Source organism: Anopheles moucheti, chromosome 2 (assembly GCF_943734755.1).
Source record: "Anopheles moucheti chromosome 2, idAnoMoucSN_F20_07, whole genome shotgun sequence".
NCBI lineage: Eukaryota > Metazoa > Arthropoda > Insecta > Diptera > Culicidae > Anopheles > Anopheles moucheti.
The window spans coordinates 39988418-40008301 of record NC_069140.1 but is presented as its reverse complement, the minus strand read 5'-3'; the positions used below and the strand labels follow the sequence as shown (position 1 = coordinate 40008301).

Genomic DNA, 19884 nt, shown 5'->3' with positions numbered 1-19884 from the left:
CCCGCGACCGGTGGGCCATAGTTTGGTTTGATAAATTTTTATCCATTTATCAACACTCCAACACTTCTAATATCAACAGCATCCCGGGGCAAAGGTGCCTGCGCGACGGTTTGAACGCTTCCTCGACTCGTAATTCAATAACCTCAAACGAAGAAACACGCACACGTACGTCGTCTTCCTCATCATCATCAGCCGCAGCAATTTGGAACCTTCGGTGCCGAAATGCGGCCCGAGCTGTGCCGCAGGATAAACAGACATTAATTTCAATTAGGTTACGTGCTTCGGACCACACCTTAGCTGTTTGATGACTGTGTTTTGCCCCCTGCCCCCCTCGTATTGAGAGTGAACTTGATCTGAGAGGTCGGCGAGGGAGCGAAGGAAATGGGGAGGGGGGAGACGTTGATGCTGGTGGATTAAATTTATCGTCGCACATTTAGGCCAATTGGGGGCGGAAACTGAAAGTGAAGAAACATACGCTTAAACACATGCACGCACTGATCCGGTTATGCCAGAAGAAGGAATCGGTTTAGACAGTGTGTCTTAGTACGTTCACTTTCAGCTGTATTTTGTTGTTGTGTGGGACATAAAGGGTGTTTTGCATCATATTACCCTGATGGTGCATAAAGTTTACTACTAATAAAGCTTTTCATATTACTAGTATCAAATCATAACAAACTAAAAATAAATCAGCAATATTTCCATTCCGTCCCGTTCCGCGTTCCGTTTAGAAACCACACGGCTTGCTTGAGCTATTGCAATTCCAAATCATACTACCGCGGTGTATAATTACGCCCAACGATAAGAAGCAAGTAATTGCCTGCTCTCAAATCTGCCAACCCACAGATGAAAAGGATTCATCTGGCATTCACTTCCAGTGCGTCGCACAGCAGGGCGGTCACCAATTATTACGTTGACGACAGAGGACGCTCACAGCAGCACGAGTCTCATTGCGCCAGAGGATCGATCATTCTTATCACGATCACGATCACACATGCCGGACTAAATGAAGCAATTACGGCAAGTAAAATCCATTTCCACTGGATGGACTATGGGGCAAGTGTTGTGCAGTGAATGGACACAAAACATAAGTGATTTGAATTTCCTTAGGTATGAAATGATTTGTTTGTATTTATTGCTATTTATTTTATGCTACAAGCATTATCAATGTGCGTTAAGTACATTGCTGCTTTATTCTGCTGAAAAGTATTATACACTACAAAGTGGTAGTCAAATTTAGTTGATTTACAGATTAGGGCGTGAGCAACAATATTAGCTAAAAAAGGTGTTCAAAAATCAATAGTTCTTTATTGTACATCATTAACGTAAAGAATAGTTTAATAACATATAGTTCTTCATATCATCATTTGTGAAACAAAACTTTTCGCCCCATTGTGATGTCACCGTCGAGCACATGCTGGCCGCGTGCATTGCGTGTGTCCAAGCGTTGGATCATATTTAATTGATTTTCTTCCCTTTGATTCCGATGCAGATTAAACCGATGATGATACGATCGAATATTATTGCATGGCAAGGGTACCAACCGAACCATGCACCCCACCCACCACTTACCGCTCCGGAGAGCACTTATTTAAAATGATATTTATGATGATTATTATTCGCACATAAATATTTCTTCACCACAGCTCTCACTCCTTGTCATCCCTGCCCATACGAACCGCGAAGATGCGCGAGGGGCATCATTTCGTTCCCAAGTTCGGCTTCGACATTACGGTCACTGCCAGCGGCTAGAATGCAGCTCAATTTACCTGCGTTTTGTTCCCCGCTACTCGCACCGAATTGCAGCGCAGCGAAGGATCAGCCCTCGCTGAAAGAATGAAGCAGAAGCGATGCAAATGAAACGCTTTTTACTTGTGTTAAACTTGGCTTTAGAATTTTCTTTCACGCCACCTTTGCGCTACTTTCTTTCCGACGTTTAACACCAAACTCACGATTCTGCGGGTCGATTCTCGCCGAAAGCAACCGATCGTCGGATCGCGACGGAGGAGCGACGAGGGATTGAAGGCGTCGCGGGTGGTGGAGGGTTTTGCGATGAAATTGAATATCAACACCGAAAGATTATCAGATGCACTATCGGACGCGAATCGAATGAGCTAAAGAGCTCGGACGTACGAAACGGAAGAACGAAAGGAAAACTCAATTCTGGGTGGGTGTTCCACGCTACCACACGGTGGTTGAATGGAAAACGTCTGATATGGGGAGGGAGGTTTCTTAACGCATTTTCCTCCAATGTAAAACGATCGAATAGTGTTCTGGCTTTTGATGCACAATGTTGCGATGCAATCTATAGCGCCTCAATGCACAGCAGCCGTGTTAAATGAGCGATTTTAGTTAAAGAAAAAGACATCCATCCTGCCCCTAACGTGTAGCACCCGAGTCGATGGGTTGGTCCTCGTTGATCATCGTTTAATCGTTTTATAATCTGTTCCGTTTTTTTAAATGTCCTTAAAGCTCCTACTCGCAATTGGTGTGTGGTGTTCGAAAATGGCATGAATGAAGTTTAATAAGCACCGATACAGATTTCTTTTACATCCCAGTGGTGGGTCAGGTGTAGTCGAGCGACTTAAATTATCACCGTTCATGTTTTTTTTTGTCGCACAATTCCAGGAGGATCTACTCATACACGGTGATTCCGTTTACGACATTATCGACAAGCAGGATCACGGTGCCATCCAGAGTGAACTGAGTCGGGGTGTTTCGCAGCACACGGGTCACCATCATCATCATCATCATCACCATCAGCACCAGCACCATCATCACCAGCAGCTAAGCAATAATCATCACAACCATCACGGCCATCATCACCATCTGCTGCATCACGGCCATGGGAGTTCCCTTTCGCCTTCCGGTTCGTCCATAGCGAGCTCGAGTGGTGGTGGCGGCGGATCGTCGAGTTCGTCGGCGGGTTCGTCGCTTCTGGACGGCGAGCAACGAATCTTTCTTTGTCGCATGAATGTGAGCAGAAATGCGCGGCGCCAGATGCGGTTTGGTGATCAGAAGGTACGTGCAGAACTGGAAAATTGTTGACCAATCAAATGTGTTTCAAATGTGTAACTTTTTATAGTAAATTTTAGTAAATTAATATTTGTTCCATTCATTAGGAATTGTAAAACCGAGTAATTGTTACTAAATTAGTGTACATTGTGTTAGTTAGATCCTTTCTTAGGTGCATTTCTTAAGCTCATTCTCATTTTACTACATTATATATAAATAGTATGCTCTTCTTCGCTCTCGTTCAGCTTCTAGTTTGATTTGCAAATTGGCTCCGTAATGTGACACCTTCACCTTCTCCCATCGACACTAATCCAACACTAATCTCATTGCGCCCGATTACGGCGACCCCCCCTTGGTCACACATACTACCATGGAGAGTATAATTGAAATAAGCTTCCTACATGCGTTCCTGGGCGCTGGGCACGTACGAGCTTTTCCAGCTCATAATTGGATCCAATAATTTATTTCACCAGCTCCAGAGATGCTTTGCGCGGATAAGAATAATGCCCTGGCTGTCGACAATACCCGACGACGATGTGCGATGATGAACTCCGGGCACTTCACGTACAGCTAATCCTCTCATTGTATGCATAGTTGCTTATTCGCCTGCATCGTAGAACCCCCGGCCGTGATGGTTGTTGCAGCGTTGGGTACATTTGCTACACCAACCCTGACCCTGAGTGTGCGGGGAAGGTTTAACGAATAGGTAATCCTACCCCGTTGCTGGAGTTCCCGTCACCGATCCGTATTGTGTGTTGTGGTTCGTCGCCACACAACAATCGCTTACTCGTACACTGCAGAGACTGATAGCGATGTGTGGCATGGTCGCACGAAGTCAATCAAATGTGAGACTTTCGTTTGACTTTTGACTCGCAGCTTTACTACCGTACCGTCGTCCATCAATATACGTACGAGACCCGGTAACGAGTGATGTCTATATTCCACCTACTTATTGGACCTTAAATTCCACCCACTTCGAGAGCAACCAATTCCCGGATGGACACGGTGGGACATCTCCATCTAGCGTCGTTGTGGTACTGTTGTAGCGGAGACGCTTGCGGGCGGTTTTAAATGAAGAGATCCAACATGAACCGTGTACTGGCTGCTTTATAAGCTGCCGATGCTAACGACACTGTCCCCCAAGCAGGGCGAGTTCATTTGCAGAGCGGTTGGGTTGGTATTGCGTTTGCTCGGCACAAACTCGCTTCCGCTCTTCCGGATGCAATTGCAGTTGAATAATGGGACAGTATAATATACTAGGCTCTGGCACAGTCGACATTTCATTCAATTATTTCCACTCCCACACCGATGTTTTTTTTCTGTGCGAGCTGAATCTCGGTCAAATAAAATCCAAAAAGTACCATGATATGTGCACATCCATAAACCCTGACGGATGTGCAGGGCAAAGATGAAATCCGGACAACCGTTCATCGTCTGGAGAAAGGTGTCATCAAATTGTGCTGTAAGATTTATATTGCCCAAAGTGCAAGTAGAAACGGTTCGAATATCGGTAAGAGAAAGTATTGCACCGTGTCTGATTCTCAAGAGTGCTGAAGTGAGAGTTGTACCTATCATTAAAGTATCTCTCTTCGATTGTTTTTAAATTATAATTTAACTAAATAATTTGGAAACTTTTACAAAATTACCTCATTAATGTTGCGATTTTTAATTTGTTTGAAAAAAATTAATATACGCAATTTAAACATGTAAATTGATACAAGTTATTGATATAACTACTCAACGCAAATGAGCAGTTTATAATGTGCCGATAGAAGCTATTAAGATAACATTAAGAACGAATAGAATTATTTAACTCCCTATTAAAGCCACAGTACGCGTTCGCTCGTCTCAATCATCATCACATGGTCACCAGCATTGACGTCACCTTGCTGTAATTGACGCCACCAAGCCTTTAGCTGATATCCGCAGCCAACACTGCCAATCGATTGCACATCGACACCGATTGAAGCATCTTCCTTCGTACTGAATCACACACCTGCTGCGATGCACCCCTTCGCCAAGGTGACGTTCGGTTCTTGGCAACAGCACACCGAAGTAATGGCGCATATCGGCATCAAGCATCCAATTATAAAAAATTATGGGACTAACCACGTTCTAGCAGCAAGTGCGAGCTCTGGAACCAATCCTTCATGCTGAAGTTTGGTGATGTAACTGGGGGTGTAAAGTGACGCACAGGGTGCACAGGTTAATTGACGGTTTCAGGGCTACGTCGGCTTACGGTGGCCTCGGGAAAATCCAATCCTGACGTGTAGCGAAGGCATCTGCTTCCGTTCCCCCAGTCAGGGTAATTTACCGATCAGGAAGTAACAGCTCCGTAGCGGAACTAAATCAATGGCAGATGAATTAACAGCTAATATTCTAGGTTTTATTCACCCTGTTGATGTCTAATGCATCAAATAGATAACGTAATTGATACGACTAATCCACTACTAAGAAAAACAACACGACAGTTTAATCAAACTAATGCTTTGCTTGCATCTCATTTATGCATTAATGACACCACAAAAGTGTAATGAAATTGTATGCTTTAAATAATTCACTTCCATTAGCACGGGCTATATTAAACCCATCAGCGACTAACCGAATGCTTGCCCTTCATAACACCCTTTGCTGACCTTTCGCAAAACTCGCTCTAATGAACATTTTCCTCAACCACCGTGTCTCATTGCGCGGCCATTATTTAATCATCCCGTCCAGCATTAGAAGCTTACTCCAACCCGGGCTTGTTAAAATTGCCCTTTCGCGCGGTTGGCAACCTATCCTTCCCCACAGATGACATTTGCTTACCGAGTTCGCTCCAACTTTGTCTCCCGTTTCGTTTCTGTCTTCCAGGTGGTACTGGTGCAGGGCCACTATCTTTCCTATCTGCCGCTGTGCAGCCGTAACGAGCCCGTCTTCATTGCGACCTGCACACCGATCGCCATGCCGGAAACGCGCGAATGCGTCGTCCAGGGTGCGACCAACGTCTTCACTACGATCCACTCGATGGACATGAAGGTGGTGCACATTGACAAAAAGTGAGTACACGGCCACTGGGTGGGCAAAATCGGACAGCGTTCGGTGCTTAAAGCTCGAGAAGTTAAGCATCCTAACGGGATCATTTGTGAGATTGCGGCTGGTTGGCTGGTGGCGTTGCCGGTAGGCCATTAATAATTCATGACCATTCGGGGAAGGCGACCTGGGCAAGAAGCCGGGTCATTGTGTGCGTCGAAAATTTGACTTGCATTTGACTGGCGCCCATCATTAACGATCGATTGTTTGTGGAGTGCAGGCGTAGGTTTGTTACGTTCCTTAGTGCTGTACGTAAAGGGATTCGCTTTGTTACAATCGAAACTAATACGCATATTATCAGTGGCTTTCCTTGAGCTTTTATGTTTTTAGTTCACTTTTCGACTATTCACTTTCGGTAGTTGGTATTGTGCTTTATTGGTTTCGTTTTTTTGTTTTTTGCATAGAACAATGTGAGCGACTGATGACAGTTCTACGGCTTGATGCGATCGCGGCAGATGATAGCACAATTGTAGCACATGATAGCAATACGCAACAACAGCGGTATTATTGAAGTACTATCAACAACCAGATCCAACGAATGAGAAACTTAATTTTTATGTTATCTTTATTTTAAATTTCAATCTCTGGCGCTTGATTTGATGCTTCGATAAGCAATAATTTACATGCAACAATGTTGCATCTTCATGTTTCCCACAGAACGTTTTTGAAGCACAAACGCTTAAAAACCAATTAGATTAATATTTGGGTGGTATCATAAATGGAGCAAACTTTAGCTAACTTCAAGAACCCTCAGCATTTCCACTGATACTTTTACATTGCAAAACATCAGAAGAAGCGAGAAAAAAAAACACAAAAACTGATTGTTTACAAATGATTGATGTGCGATGCTAAGGCGAGGAAACGATCGTATGATGAATGGACCATAATAGTTGGGATCGAGAATGGTGGATCGAAAGAACGTTTGGAAGTGTTGGAAAAGAAGGAAGATAAATTTTTGATAATGCACCACCGGCCCATGCGGTTCGAGGAAAAAGCCCGGCCAGCAAAGTCCACCACACCGTTTACGATACGGCAAATGTGAAGGGCTCAAAACAGGCACTGTACTCAAAACAGGGATAAACAAGTGTGTTCGCCCTTTTACATTCTTTGCCCTTATCCTGGCAAAACACAAAAAAAACACAAACCTCTCCAAACACCCTTTGCACGCGGGTGGATGTGGTGATGATGGTTTAATAGTACCGAACTAAAACCAAACGCTTCGGCCCAACTAGTACGGGTGTGTTTTGGGCGAAAGGTCAGCAGTACGCATCCGACTCCGATTCCCGTTTTCCTCGCCTGGATCCACCTGGGTTGGACAAGTGCGCAATTTAGGATAATCGTTGGCCCGATTCATCATTCGAGTTCGGGCATGCGGCAACCTCGGAAAAGTGCCTTCGATCCATCGATCCAGATCAGTCGATCGGTCCAATTATCAACACTGAAAGTTCACCAGGCCACACCGGCCTGTCGCAATTGTGTACGATCCGGTGCATGCCAGTACGTTCTTCTGCCAGGGGTGAATTATGCCCGAGTGTGAGCTGGCATGCGAGTGATTTGCATTCGCCGGTATTATAATGTATTTCGCAAGAACTAAGCTAATCAAACATCGAGCAAACCGATTGATCTGCGATTCGTAATTCTAGCGTACCGTAATTGCTGGGTTTTCGAATCCGGGTTCGTGGTCTGCTCACATGCAGGGCGGCGTTGATGTCATTCAAGTTGTTGATTCGATCTGCTGAATGGTTGATTCATGCTATGCCGTCTTATGAACGCGGAAGTGACAAACACTGAGAACAATTCACTATATTGTGATTTACGTATGGCAGGGAATTTTTATTGCGTGAAGTTGTTCTAACGTCTGATAAATCGACGTATTCAGTCACAGTAATATTTGATTCTTTTCTGCTTTTTTACCAAACTGTAGAATTAAATGAAAAAAAAGACAATTTTACATGATGTGTCTCAAATTGAATCTAACAATTATATAAATTAGTTTCGACTTGTTTTAACAGCATTATAAAGCACATGTTTGATATTTTCCCTACAGTTTGGCCAAACATTATATGAAAAGTAATTCTCTTTGCTCTTTATTCATTTTCCAACATGACGTTTTTTGACGTATTACCAACACCGCTTTATTTCTTTATCTCTTTATATAAAAATAAATGCAACATGATAGTAGTTTATACTATTTTGGTTAATAACTACGATTGTTGAAAAACCCGTGCATGTCCTGAACATTAAATCAGTGATATATTTTGCAGCTATTAATTATCTCTTGTAATTGAAGTATATAAAGTCTTGTTTAAATAATTTTCTGAAAACAATTATTATAAAATCGTATTGAAATTGCGTTCTTAGCTGTTCTAAAAGAAACAATAATATTAACATCATATAGCTCTCAAAGCGTAACTGTTTAGATCACGGCAAAATCCAACGAAGCTTAAAATAAATGTATTTATTTGGAATTGAGAATGAGAATTTGTCAACAACAATTTATGAAATAGATTAAACAGCTTATTAGTCAATTTTTAAAAACTTAAAACAATTATCTATGGAAAAATTTGTTGGTAAATCGTTGCATTTCGTGCTGTATTTAAACTACTACTACTGAACAGTACCTCACATCGAACACGATGTATTTTCGTCAGCAGTAAACCATACTCTTAACATAGAACATAGACGTTAACTGCAATGAACGATTGGCCGTGTAGCACCAGCTAGTAAAACACAAATCGTTGTTCGTTTTCTGTCGAGGCCATCCAGTGCTGTAGCCCGTCGGCGTGAAACCATGACCATGAGCATGAGCTGTGGAGCAAGCAGGTCACCCGGCACAGAGTTTGACACGCGAAAGGAAACCAAACGACGAACCCCCGAACGTGGCCTATGATTCAATCGGTTGGCATTCCGATCGAACCACCGCTGCGGAATGCTCATGGATATTGGGTGAGATATTGGACGTCCGCTTTGGGAACAGCGGTTGGTTTCGGCAGATGCCAAAGCTGTGTGCGTTGTTAGATAAACATTCGCTTTGTATTGGTATTATCGCAAGCGTTCCCGTAACTCGTCATACTGTTCTATCTAACGATCCTTTTATGAAGAACACCTGGAAGCAACGCAGTCCGTTAAGAAGCATACCCTGTAACTCAGCGGGTGGAAAATCGCTTGCGGAAGCAACTGCATGCGTACAGTTTTCGAACGCAAAAGAAAACAGGCAAAAAACATGTCTTGTTTTACATACAATAAGCCGATCAGCTCAGCATGCCTGCATCGACTGCAGCGGCATTGCAGCGATGCAGGATCGGAAGGAAAACGCTTTATTCCCATCGTTGTTTGGCAAAGGCGCCTATACTATGCCATGCACGATGTACGCGCTGGTAAAATTGGCAAGCAACGTACATATTTTATTTACACATATTTAGACACCCCCACTCGGATCATCCACCTCACCGGCACAATCAATCTCCAAGGGTAGTATTGCAATCTCTAAGGGTAGAAGGGTATTGCTGAAAGTTTTGTTGTGGGTATTCTAAAGCTTGAAGTACAGAAAACATCGAATGAATGTTCGCGCCATCTGTGAGTTCTGAGCGATGTACGTAAAAGGAAACGTACTTATACATGCGTGGTAAATATTTGTTGCTTTTAGGATCGCTTATTATGAAAATGATATTGTTCCGAAAGTTAGTGTTGTCCCAGTTTAGTACTCTGGATGGATTATTAAACATTTTTGGTTCAACATAAGTTACGTAAAATTACAAATGGTCCATTTATTTATTCAATAAATAAGTGAATGGCGAAAAATATTACTTGAACACTGTGTTGAGCACTAAATATAGCAATAATGAGCAATAATTATATCTTCAAATGTTTCATCCACACAACAACCTCAATAGGTCTTGGCCTGCCAAATCTGGCTTGCTGTGAATTTAAAAAAATCATTTATTAAAAGTAATCGAAAAATCTCTTAATCAGTAATTAGACAAACGACGTTCCTCAATATATATAATAACTACACATAAGTTATTTTAAGACAGTATCACAGAGAGTTTCTGTCTTAATGAACAGAAACATCCGAGAGCTATAAGACATATTCAATGTGCAATGTCTTTAGACTAGTTTAAGCATGCTTTATGTTTCAATCCAAACCCCACCGTAACGGGGGGGTCTTCTATTTTTCGTTAACCAATTCAACCGCTCCAAACCGCTTTTCCTCTTCGCACACTTCCCCATCCCGCACTACCTCGAAATGTCCGGTCCACGGTTGCGCAGAGTAAAATGAAAAATGTGATTGATAAAAATTAAAATGAGTGATTAATCATCTGCCATGTGGAGCCCCATCTTCAGCGTTACCAGGTCATAAGCGCCAGCACCGACGATCTCGAGACCGATGAGACAAAAAAGCACCAAAGTAACCAAAGGCCAACCGAAACACGTTAGAATGAAGACAACGACACAAAAAAAACCCACAACCCAATCAACTTGGACGACTTGTGGGGGCTCCAGAAACAATTTTGCTCGGGCATCTCGAACCAACCTCGGTTTATGCATGTACCTCCGGTGTCTCCGACTCGAGGATTAGTTTTGTCTTCGGCGTGAGGTCGTTGGCTGGATTAGGGAATGCCAGAAAATGGAATAGGACATCGGCACAATGCTTTGAATGGATGGAGCATAACAGCAGTGGTTAGGTGGGGAATAACAAAACAAAACTGCTATTTTGACAGCCAAAGCAAGCGGTTTGGCAAATTTAGCGGGCGAGGTTCTTAAGTGACCACATTTGCAACAAACGTTAAGCTGGCCGGCAAAGAATTAACATTTGGAATTCTTCTAGCATAACTTCTTCAAGCAGATAAGAAACAAAACACACAACATCGGTGCAGAAATTAAAGCTCCTAGTTTAACGGGAGTGTGTATGTTTGTGTATCGTTGAAAAATTGGCCAGAGATTCACGCCTCCACACGAGCCCTAAGCCGAGCAAGGTCAATCGGGGAAACCCACAAAAGGATCACCAACTCCTTCACGTGTTCTCCATATTTGTTTGGATGCCCGAGGCAATGGTTTTAGTTCCGTACGGGCTGAACACAGTGCGAACTTATACTTGCATCTGTTTGATTTTACTTTCGCCATTCCAGCGCCTGCAGCTTATGTTGGCATATGTCATACGTTGCAACGCCCTGCAACGCGATGAATCTATTCGATCAGTGTTTATCGATTTCTGTTGTGTTTTTTTTTTATTCATTGCTTGCCTTCGTCCATTTTGCTATTCAGATAAGCTGATCCGGATCGGAACAGTAAAGGCCAGCTAGAGATTATATGCGATGTTGGCTGTGCGATTGGTTCCGCGGATTCCGTTGCGGTTACGGGGAACCATCCCATCCACGCCCTTCAAGGCCCTTCCAACTGGCGCCCGAAGCAAGCGGTACAACGTTTATCCGATTCGACGCCTTGCAGAAGGTGCGCAACGATCGGAACGATCGGAGATCGCTGCAAATCGGGAGAAATCGCAAAAACTCGATATCGATATGGTGCAGCATAATCGAATTCAATTTTCTGCCGCACCCGCAACCCGTGACCGAGCGAATAATCGTGGAGGCTAATGTCCGGAGGCTCAAATCGCGACCGGTATGTCAACAGATGGTCAGGAAGGTAGACCGTCACATTGATTATCATATCGCAGCTACGGTGTCCGAGGCGAGGGAAAAAAGTGTTCCTGTGAGGGAGAAATCATTCAAAATATAAACATGTTACTCTAAAAAAATTAATCTTTCAGAGACATGTTACAGTACGATTGGAGGGAATTATGTCCACGCAAACAAATATGCAAATTAATACTGCGTGTTCGACCGACATTTAGATCCATCATTAGTTTGTCACACGAAGTCACACTATCACATCAATGCAAAGCAAAAGACCCACAAACATAAACGACATGCTGTAAATGATGCTCCAGTAATCATCGCGAACAGTAACTATCATCGCTCGTCTTTTTATGGTTTTATTTATATCAACGCACAACATTAAAGTATTAAATTGTTATCATACATCTTGCTGCTGTTAATAATACTTACACTTTCTCGTCCCGAGCCAAACACAGCAAAAACTAAATTGAGGTCGGATACAAATTCCGCTCACTATTACATACCGAGCCGAAATGTGCCGACGCCAGCGATCTTGTTTCACTTTAACGCCACCATTAATCAACCGAGCGGACTGGGATGGAATTAAATCCCACCGTGTTGCCGTGTAATGGATCTGGCGTCGAGTATGGGACGAATGTGTTTTTATTTGGTTTGATATGTTCCTTTTTTTGCTAATTTTCATGTTTCATGCTTTACCGAAATTATAAGTGTTGGCTGATGATGCATTCCGGATGAAGATGAAATGAGTGTGGAGTGTTTTGCAAACCAGTGCTTACTTCTGCAAAGGAGACGGTAATTTTATTCAGAAACGCAATAATTGATCGTCTGATATTCTTAAAACCAAAACACATCAATAAGAAGCGTTAACTTTTGATATTCACTTTAAAAGGAACCTCGAATTGTCTTTAATTAAACTACAATTAAAAAAAAGTATACTTTATTTATTATCTTCACTTGGTTAAAGGACGAAACTAAACTAAAGGGAAATTGTAAGTTTTGAAGCTTGGTATACGTACTATTAGTTGGTCAAACGTTATTTATTCAATTTTAATATTATTTTTATAATTTTTTAACAATGAAAGGCATTACAGCTTAGTATTTGTGAACATACGAATAACATATGAATATTAGTCATGCTATAGACGTTTAAAGTCCTGTTTTATAAAGTATTTATAAATTTTTCTTTTGAGGAAATTAAACCTTTTGAGAAATCTAAGCGGAGATAAATTATTATTTCATTTATCTAAAAGTTTTTATTTCATTATCTTCATTACGTGTGTTTTTCAAATATTCAGATATTCTAAAAGTGCAAGCGATAATCAATGTAACCTCAGCAGATTAAAGACTCAAATGACACTGCAAGAACATAACATAATATAACCTGTACAACAATGTTTATTTTATCACAAAGGTTTTGAGCCAATTACGGCTATATTCACCTCTTTACCTCTTATCATCTGCGGCGATCGTAATATACCTAATGAGTTAGTCCTGTCAACTGAAACCGTTGTGCTTTTATAAGCAGCATAATTAGAGTCGCTCACATTGTAAATGAAATAAATGTAATGCATGAACTTAATTGTTTAAAGCTGCAATAAAGAGGTCTTTGAATAGATTAAATAGTTTATTCCCCATCTTCGGGAAACATATTTTGCCCGTTAGCCACGGTGGCGGGGTTCTTCTTCGACACACAAATTGTTGTACTTTTGTTAGTATTTCTGCTTTACAACGCACTTCCCCTTGTTGCACTGTAATCATCGCTGTTTGAGAATTCAAGGAGGTGTTACCGCAAGCTGCAGGGGAATTAAGTAGTGTCATCGAGGAATGTGGCGCTCGTTTCGTACACGAACGTACCAAAACATGCTTAAATAAGTTATCAATTGTAGATATGGAACAATCTGTGAAATGGGTAGGTCAAATTCCTGGAGGCTAGAATTTAAAGTGGTGACATTAAGGTATTGGAATATTCATTACATCTGGTGATACGATCAAATGCAACCCGATCAAGTTGTGATCAATGAACGGAATCGAAATGTTTGGTAGGAATGAAATCCCTTTTTTCGCATTCAATGCGAATGCAGTTTAACCCCTATTTAAAGATTGTTTCCTCTTGGTACCCTCCCAAGGACGAGATAGTATGATCTGCGATACCGCATCGGGAGGAACTACCTCTGACCTCAACCGAACGATACCAGCATCGAAATCAATACAACAGCATCACTTTGACTAATCGATTCATAACGTTCCCGCCGGCCATCACCAACCATACCAAGCGTTCGAGAGGGCGCGCGCGCGCGCGCGATCGGACTCGCACCAATGTACACACATACACTGCATCGATGGGGCCGAAATCGGGCACGATAAAAGCCAACCGCACGCGCATACCTTCTTTGCCACTTCTCCACTTTCCTGCGCTCGATCAGTCGATCAGTTGACTTTGGGGGTGGCTGATCCGCTGGTGGTGAAAGATAAATTTCGAAACCTTTTGATATGAACCGACCATTTCCGAACGGCATGCTGAAGCATAGCTTCGCATCCTGCGTGCCACCTTCTACGAGGCTCTAGCGCTTACTGTATTCACTCCGCGATCCGGTCCCGTATTTTCCCGGTACCAAACCAAGATCCGATCGATCGATCCCGGCCAACATCGTCGGGTTTTTGTTCACTTTAGATCTTAGTTTGCGTCTTGCCAACAGAGGGGGAGAGGCTTTGGTGCTGTGATGGAGACGAACGAAAAACAATACGATTAATCGATTTAATTGATTTCTGTCGTTTCGTCTGTGTGTTCTCCTGTCGGGTTGCCGGTTTTATACGGTGCGGATCCCAGGAGAATTAACCCTTCGGGCACCGGGCGCTGACCGATGTATGGTTCAATCGCAGCAGATGCCTCTCCCAATCTTGCCTGTTTGCCCGTTTTCCTTAACATCCTTTCCCTGGACTCCACTTTTGCCGCACTGTCGTGTGCGACTTTCTTGTGTTCATCCGCCAGCAGCAGCCTCGCAGCAACATGTGTTCACGGTTGTTGGCTGTCAGCAACAGACAGAAATGGTCGCGCTTTGCCGCACACTTGCCGACGGCCGGTCTCGTCGTGTTTCATTTATTTCGATGATTTTCGCTTCCACACCCCATGGTTCCCAGGCAGCTTGGTGGGGTAACAACCGCACTTCGGTTATGATCGTTTTCATCTGCTTGAATGCGTTACTCGCAATACATTTCCTTTTATCGGTGCAATCATTTTTGAAAGAATAATTAAAATTTTATACTGCTAGAAGTTTTATTTAGGTGGCCATTTAAAATTTTCACATAATAAGTACTCTTGCAATTAAAAATGATGCAACGTTAAGGTTCTTCTTGAGATTCAAAAATCTATTTTTATGATTATGTTTTTATTTTTTAAATACCACGTAAGATTGATTAATTAATAAATTAATAAATAAAGTAATTTTTATATTCTTGATATAATAAATAATATTTAATTCGGTTGAGTACACTCAAGAAAAGGATTTGAATGTCTCCAAAATAATGTGAATTATGCCCTAGGTTTCTAGATTCCAATAGCTTTAAGCAATAGAGCGGTCAGGCCGACCGTTCTTCAGGTATAAAAATAATGTTATTTAATTGTCATCATTATTACTCCACTTTCAGCGGTGAATTCCATCTCGGGTACAGCCGTAGCGAACTGCAAGGTGTGTCCTGGTATCAGCTGCTGCACTGGGAATCGACACGCGAAGCGCAAAGCAAGCATAGGCTAAGTAAGTCAATAAAAGTAATTTACTATTAAGTGTATTGCTTATGTTAATCATATTCATTATTTCTTTCCAATTATCCATAACAATGTTCCCTTCTCACAGTAACCCAGTCCGAACAAGACCGATCGTGCATTCTGCTGGTACGAATGCAACGCCGTCAAAGCGACTTCCTGTGGGTGCACGTAGTGCTGCAAGTACGTGACGGTCAAGACTCGAACCAGCAATCGGTGATCGTGTGCACTAATCAGGTGCTAAGGTAAGCTTTGCTTTGATTTTGCATACATTGTCCGTTGTCGTCGCCGTGAGTGAGGTATTTGTTGTAAAACCGAAATCAAGCCTGCCCAGCTTTCAAGCCGTAACGGGAGGTCTGTTACATACCAATCGTACGACCACCCTGGCAGGGATGGGAATGGGTGGGAAACGAAAACAAACATCCACCAGTCCAGGACAGCAATCAAAGCTCTCATTGCAATCGTCGATCAATCGATGGTTGAACATTCGACCGATCACATTCGATCATTATCGGGAAACGAGAATCAATTCGCAACGGCAAGCAGTTTTACGACAGCCCGATAAACCTCATGAGCTATGTACCGGGGAGTGTGCAGCATACGAGAATAAGAAGAAACATGAAACTGGAGCAAAAAAAAAACATTTCCAACGTTCGCCAAATGACAAACTCAAAAAATTTTGTTCGGGTTCGTCGCTAGCGTCCCAGTAGAAGTCTTTTGATAAAAGAATACTGATTCCCTCACTTTTCACCGCTCAAGGTTGTCGGCGCGCGTTTCCATGTGTACGTATACCGTTCTGGTACACATTTCCGGCACCGGTTTACGAACCACCGCTGTAGGAAATGATGAAATTATTGCAAATGCTAAATATCGTTCCGCCAAATGGGTGATTGCAATCGCTGGTTCCGTCGCCAACGGGTACGATGAGCGGCCTCCATCGTCGTTGTCGTCGCCGGCAATATGTTGCTGTCAGCGCGACATGGGAGATAGAACGTTGGGCCGCACTTTGACGATCTCCGACAATCGGAAATCACGCCAGATCTGGACAGCTCAGGATTAGGGACCCGAAAGCGGGAGGCCTGAAAGTTGACGAAGTACGGCTGCTGATAGCGATCGGCACTGCCGTGCCCACTGGACGAACGGTGGGGTTTTGCCTGATTTTGACGTAACCCGAATGGATTTATGGATTTATCGGACCGTCCACATCTGCACCACAAACGAACGATCTGCTTTTATCAACGATCTGCGTAGGCTTAACAACCCGCAAACCCATAACGTGTTGCCATTACTGTAATGTGAACTATTTTATGGAACTTTTGAGATTCGGTTCGTCCAAGGCGCAACTGAACCGAAAATGTCACAATGATTTGTAGAAAACCCGTATTGCTGCGTTAAAGTGTGCAATTAAATTTATCGTCCCGATGCATCAAATCCGTCTAAGCTACACCGTAATTCAGTCGGAATAGGGACTACTGAGCTGGCTGATGGCTAATGGTTGCGTGGTTGCGGTGAACAGGAGAGAAAGTAAACAGTTTTAAGCTCGAAAACTATGTTTTTAGAAGGCGGATTGTTCCGAGTAACTTGATACTCCTTCATCCCGAAAACCACTTCATTATTGGAGCATACGGCCGATCATAACAACATAATTACCCGCATGGTTACCAGTATATGAAGCCATCAGACAACAGGAGATCATTTCAATAGCCATTCAGCAATGCGTGTAAGGAGCCGCCAGGAGTAAATTGGCCCACTCACGGTCGCTCATGGGGCTCCCTGGTGAGCCGTATCGTGATCCATATCCTTCCTGGTGGCCATGGCTCATGGAAGGAATTTAATTACCGATTGGGTCGATCCCAGCGATATCAATAACTAACCAACAACAACTATATCAACGCAGCAACTTTGATGGTTTGTGATGTTGGTAGTAGTGGAACGGTCAAACGGTTGTTTGTTTAAGCTCCAATCACGTTGACCAACCGTTTGCTCGAAAGGTAATGTCGTTGGCAAACGGCAAAACCAGCACCTGCCCGTTTCTAGGCGTAACAGCAGCAGAGCTAGGAGCTACGGTTGGCTTAAATCGTGCCACGGACAAATAATTCACACACGAACTTCGACGCCATCGATCCGCCAAAACAGTGGCCCACAATCATCGATCAATGGGTTGTGCATGCATCGATGGTGTTAGTGGGCGTACATTGGTTGCTGGGTTGCGCGATGTGTAACGTGCGTCTCTGCCGCAGGTGGATTTACAATTTATGGCTTTTATAATTGATCTTGACGAGCCAGAGCCGTTTTGTAATTAATTGATCAGCTCAACAAAATGAGCGTTGCATTTGCTGTTAATAAAGATGCATTCAAAACGAAAGACTTGTATGCGAAACAAATTTTTAAGCGACGAACTTTATTTGTTTCGGTACACAGTTCAATGTTTTAATATTATCAAAATACAGCCGATGGAATAACTCGGTGTTTAAAACTATGTAAATTGCATAGCAATTTGTACAATAAAAAAGAATTCAAGGCAGTCACCAATAAATACCCTTCAAAGCCACTCATTTCGTTTTCCCTAACATTTGCTTGCACGCGTTATACTTTCTATTCCCTGGCATCCACAAAACTGATCTCGTTTTCATTTCAAGTTGCTGCTATTCAAAGCGAATGATTTCACTGTACCAGCGGAAATTGATCAACACAAAGTCACACGGTGCCGCAGTTGATCATATTTTAACTCTTCCCGTTGGCAACCCTTCCTACCGGTCCACTATATCATCCATGCACGGCGACCCCCATTTCCAGTGTGGTCACATATGTAAACTCTGCCCCGGTCATGTCGGGGTTGGTATGAAAAAATTCCCCCCTACGCCATATCGATCGCCGAACGATTTCGAGCAGTAAGTTGTGCGGTTCCAGCGCGCCACTTTATCCTGACTGCTTTGTGCTGCTTATGGGTCGGTTGGCGATGCGCAGGACAACAGTACCAAATGCCCGAACCTTATTGACCGAACCATGGTTTCTCACATAAATAATCTAGACCACCCGGCCACATCCACCGGGCGACCAACCGCAGCAAGCAGAACCATCGATCGATCGTTTGGCCCGATCGGCAATCGGCCGGGTATGGATTGTGGAAAACTCACTGGTTACAATGACCACTCGTACCGGACCGCATGTGATCCGTTGCGTCCATGGCCTACCTTTAGATGTCTTCATACTCGTGAAGATTCCGATCATGTCGGGCATTCGGAACGGAACTGCTGCTTCGTACACGGCTGCATTTATTTTTATTTCAATTCCATTTGGACTAATAATGGTAACAATAATCGTAATGTTATTCCATTACTCATCACGTGTCCATTCTTTGTTGTTTGGTAATGTTGAATTCTGGGATGATGTGTAGAAAAATATATTGAGTATTGAAAATTTGCAAACAATTTCTGTATCAAACAAGTCAGAATTATTATAAAGTAAAACGAACAATTGTTAATAGATTTTGAAATGTACCTCTAACTGTATGAATATAAAAATCAAGGAGGAAAGGGAGTTTTAATAGTCAAAGGCATCACTAGGCTGTCCGCTAATTTGTATCTATCCTATTTTTTTCTCTCCGTTCCATAATTTGTTAACTCTATTTGTTCCCTGTACGACAAGAAATTGACAGCATTTATTTATAATACACAAATTTCGTAATGATCATAAACATAACATCTTTCGAGTCAATTGCAGTGGATCATAGTTTGAGGATCATAGAAACCTTCAATCTAATGAAAACTACAAAAAAGCTCCACTTTGCTTGATAAAACGAACGAAAAAAATGCACACTCCATTACCATTGCTCGACTGACCTAGCCTCAAGTCATTTAACTCACTGCCCGGCCTTGAGGTAATTTTTAAACCATCTGATTGCCGACCACAATAAATAAAGTGTTATTAAATATAAATACATTTGAGCCCGGTGTCCAAACGTAAGCTGCGTTTTCGCGAACCCCGAGCAACGTTACACAAATGAATGGGAAGTCACCGCTTGCACTCGATCGGTCCGATAGGAACTCGGCGACTTCAATGCACCCAGGCGGTGAACCGAGGCCAGAAAACTGCGGCCGGGGCCAGAAAGTACGGTTTTTAAGGCGAATGAAATATCGTCAGATGATGAGGTCGACCTGTTACGGTGGGATGGTTTCCGAAACCCTTTGCCGTTCGGTACTTGCTACCCGGTCAATTGCTGCTTTGGCCCGGTTGAAGCAGTGTGCGGAGTTAACATCCATTTAGTAGGATTTTTTTTCATTTCGCACAATTTATCTCTTCTTGCCGCTCGTACACTAAAAGGGTGCGCGCGCGCGCGTTCTGTAAAATATAGGCGATGGTTGATACAGCTGTTAAAAACGCAAAACACGCCCGCTACTATCA

General features: G+C 42.9%; 1 protein-coding gene across 1 annotated transcript in view; it reads left to right on the top strand.

Moving 5' to 3' along the window:
• LOC128309605 (uncharacterized) overlaps nucleotides 1-19884 on the top strand; it is a 98663-nt gene that overhangs the window by 73310 nt on the left and 5469 nt on the right. Inside the window, exons 5-8 of the mRNA XM_053046042.1 lie at nucleotides 2626-3018; nucleotides 5866-6050; nucleotides 15366-15472; nucleotides 15572-15725. Coding sequence (XP_052902002.1) covers nucleotides 2626-3018; nucleotides 5866-6050; nucleotides 15366-15472; nucleotides 15572-15725 — 839 coding nt within the window. The remainder of the gene's footprint in view (nucleotides 1-2625; nucleotides 3019-5865; nucleotides 6051-15365; nucleotides 15473-15571; nucleotides 15726-19884) is intronic.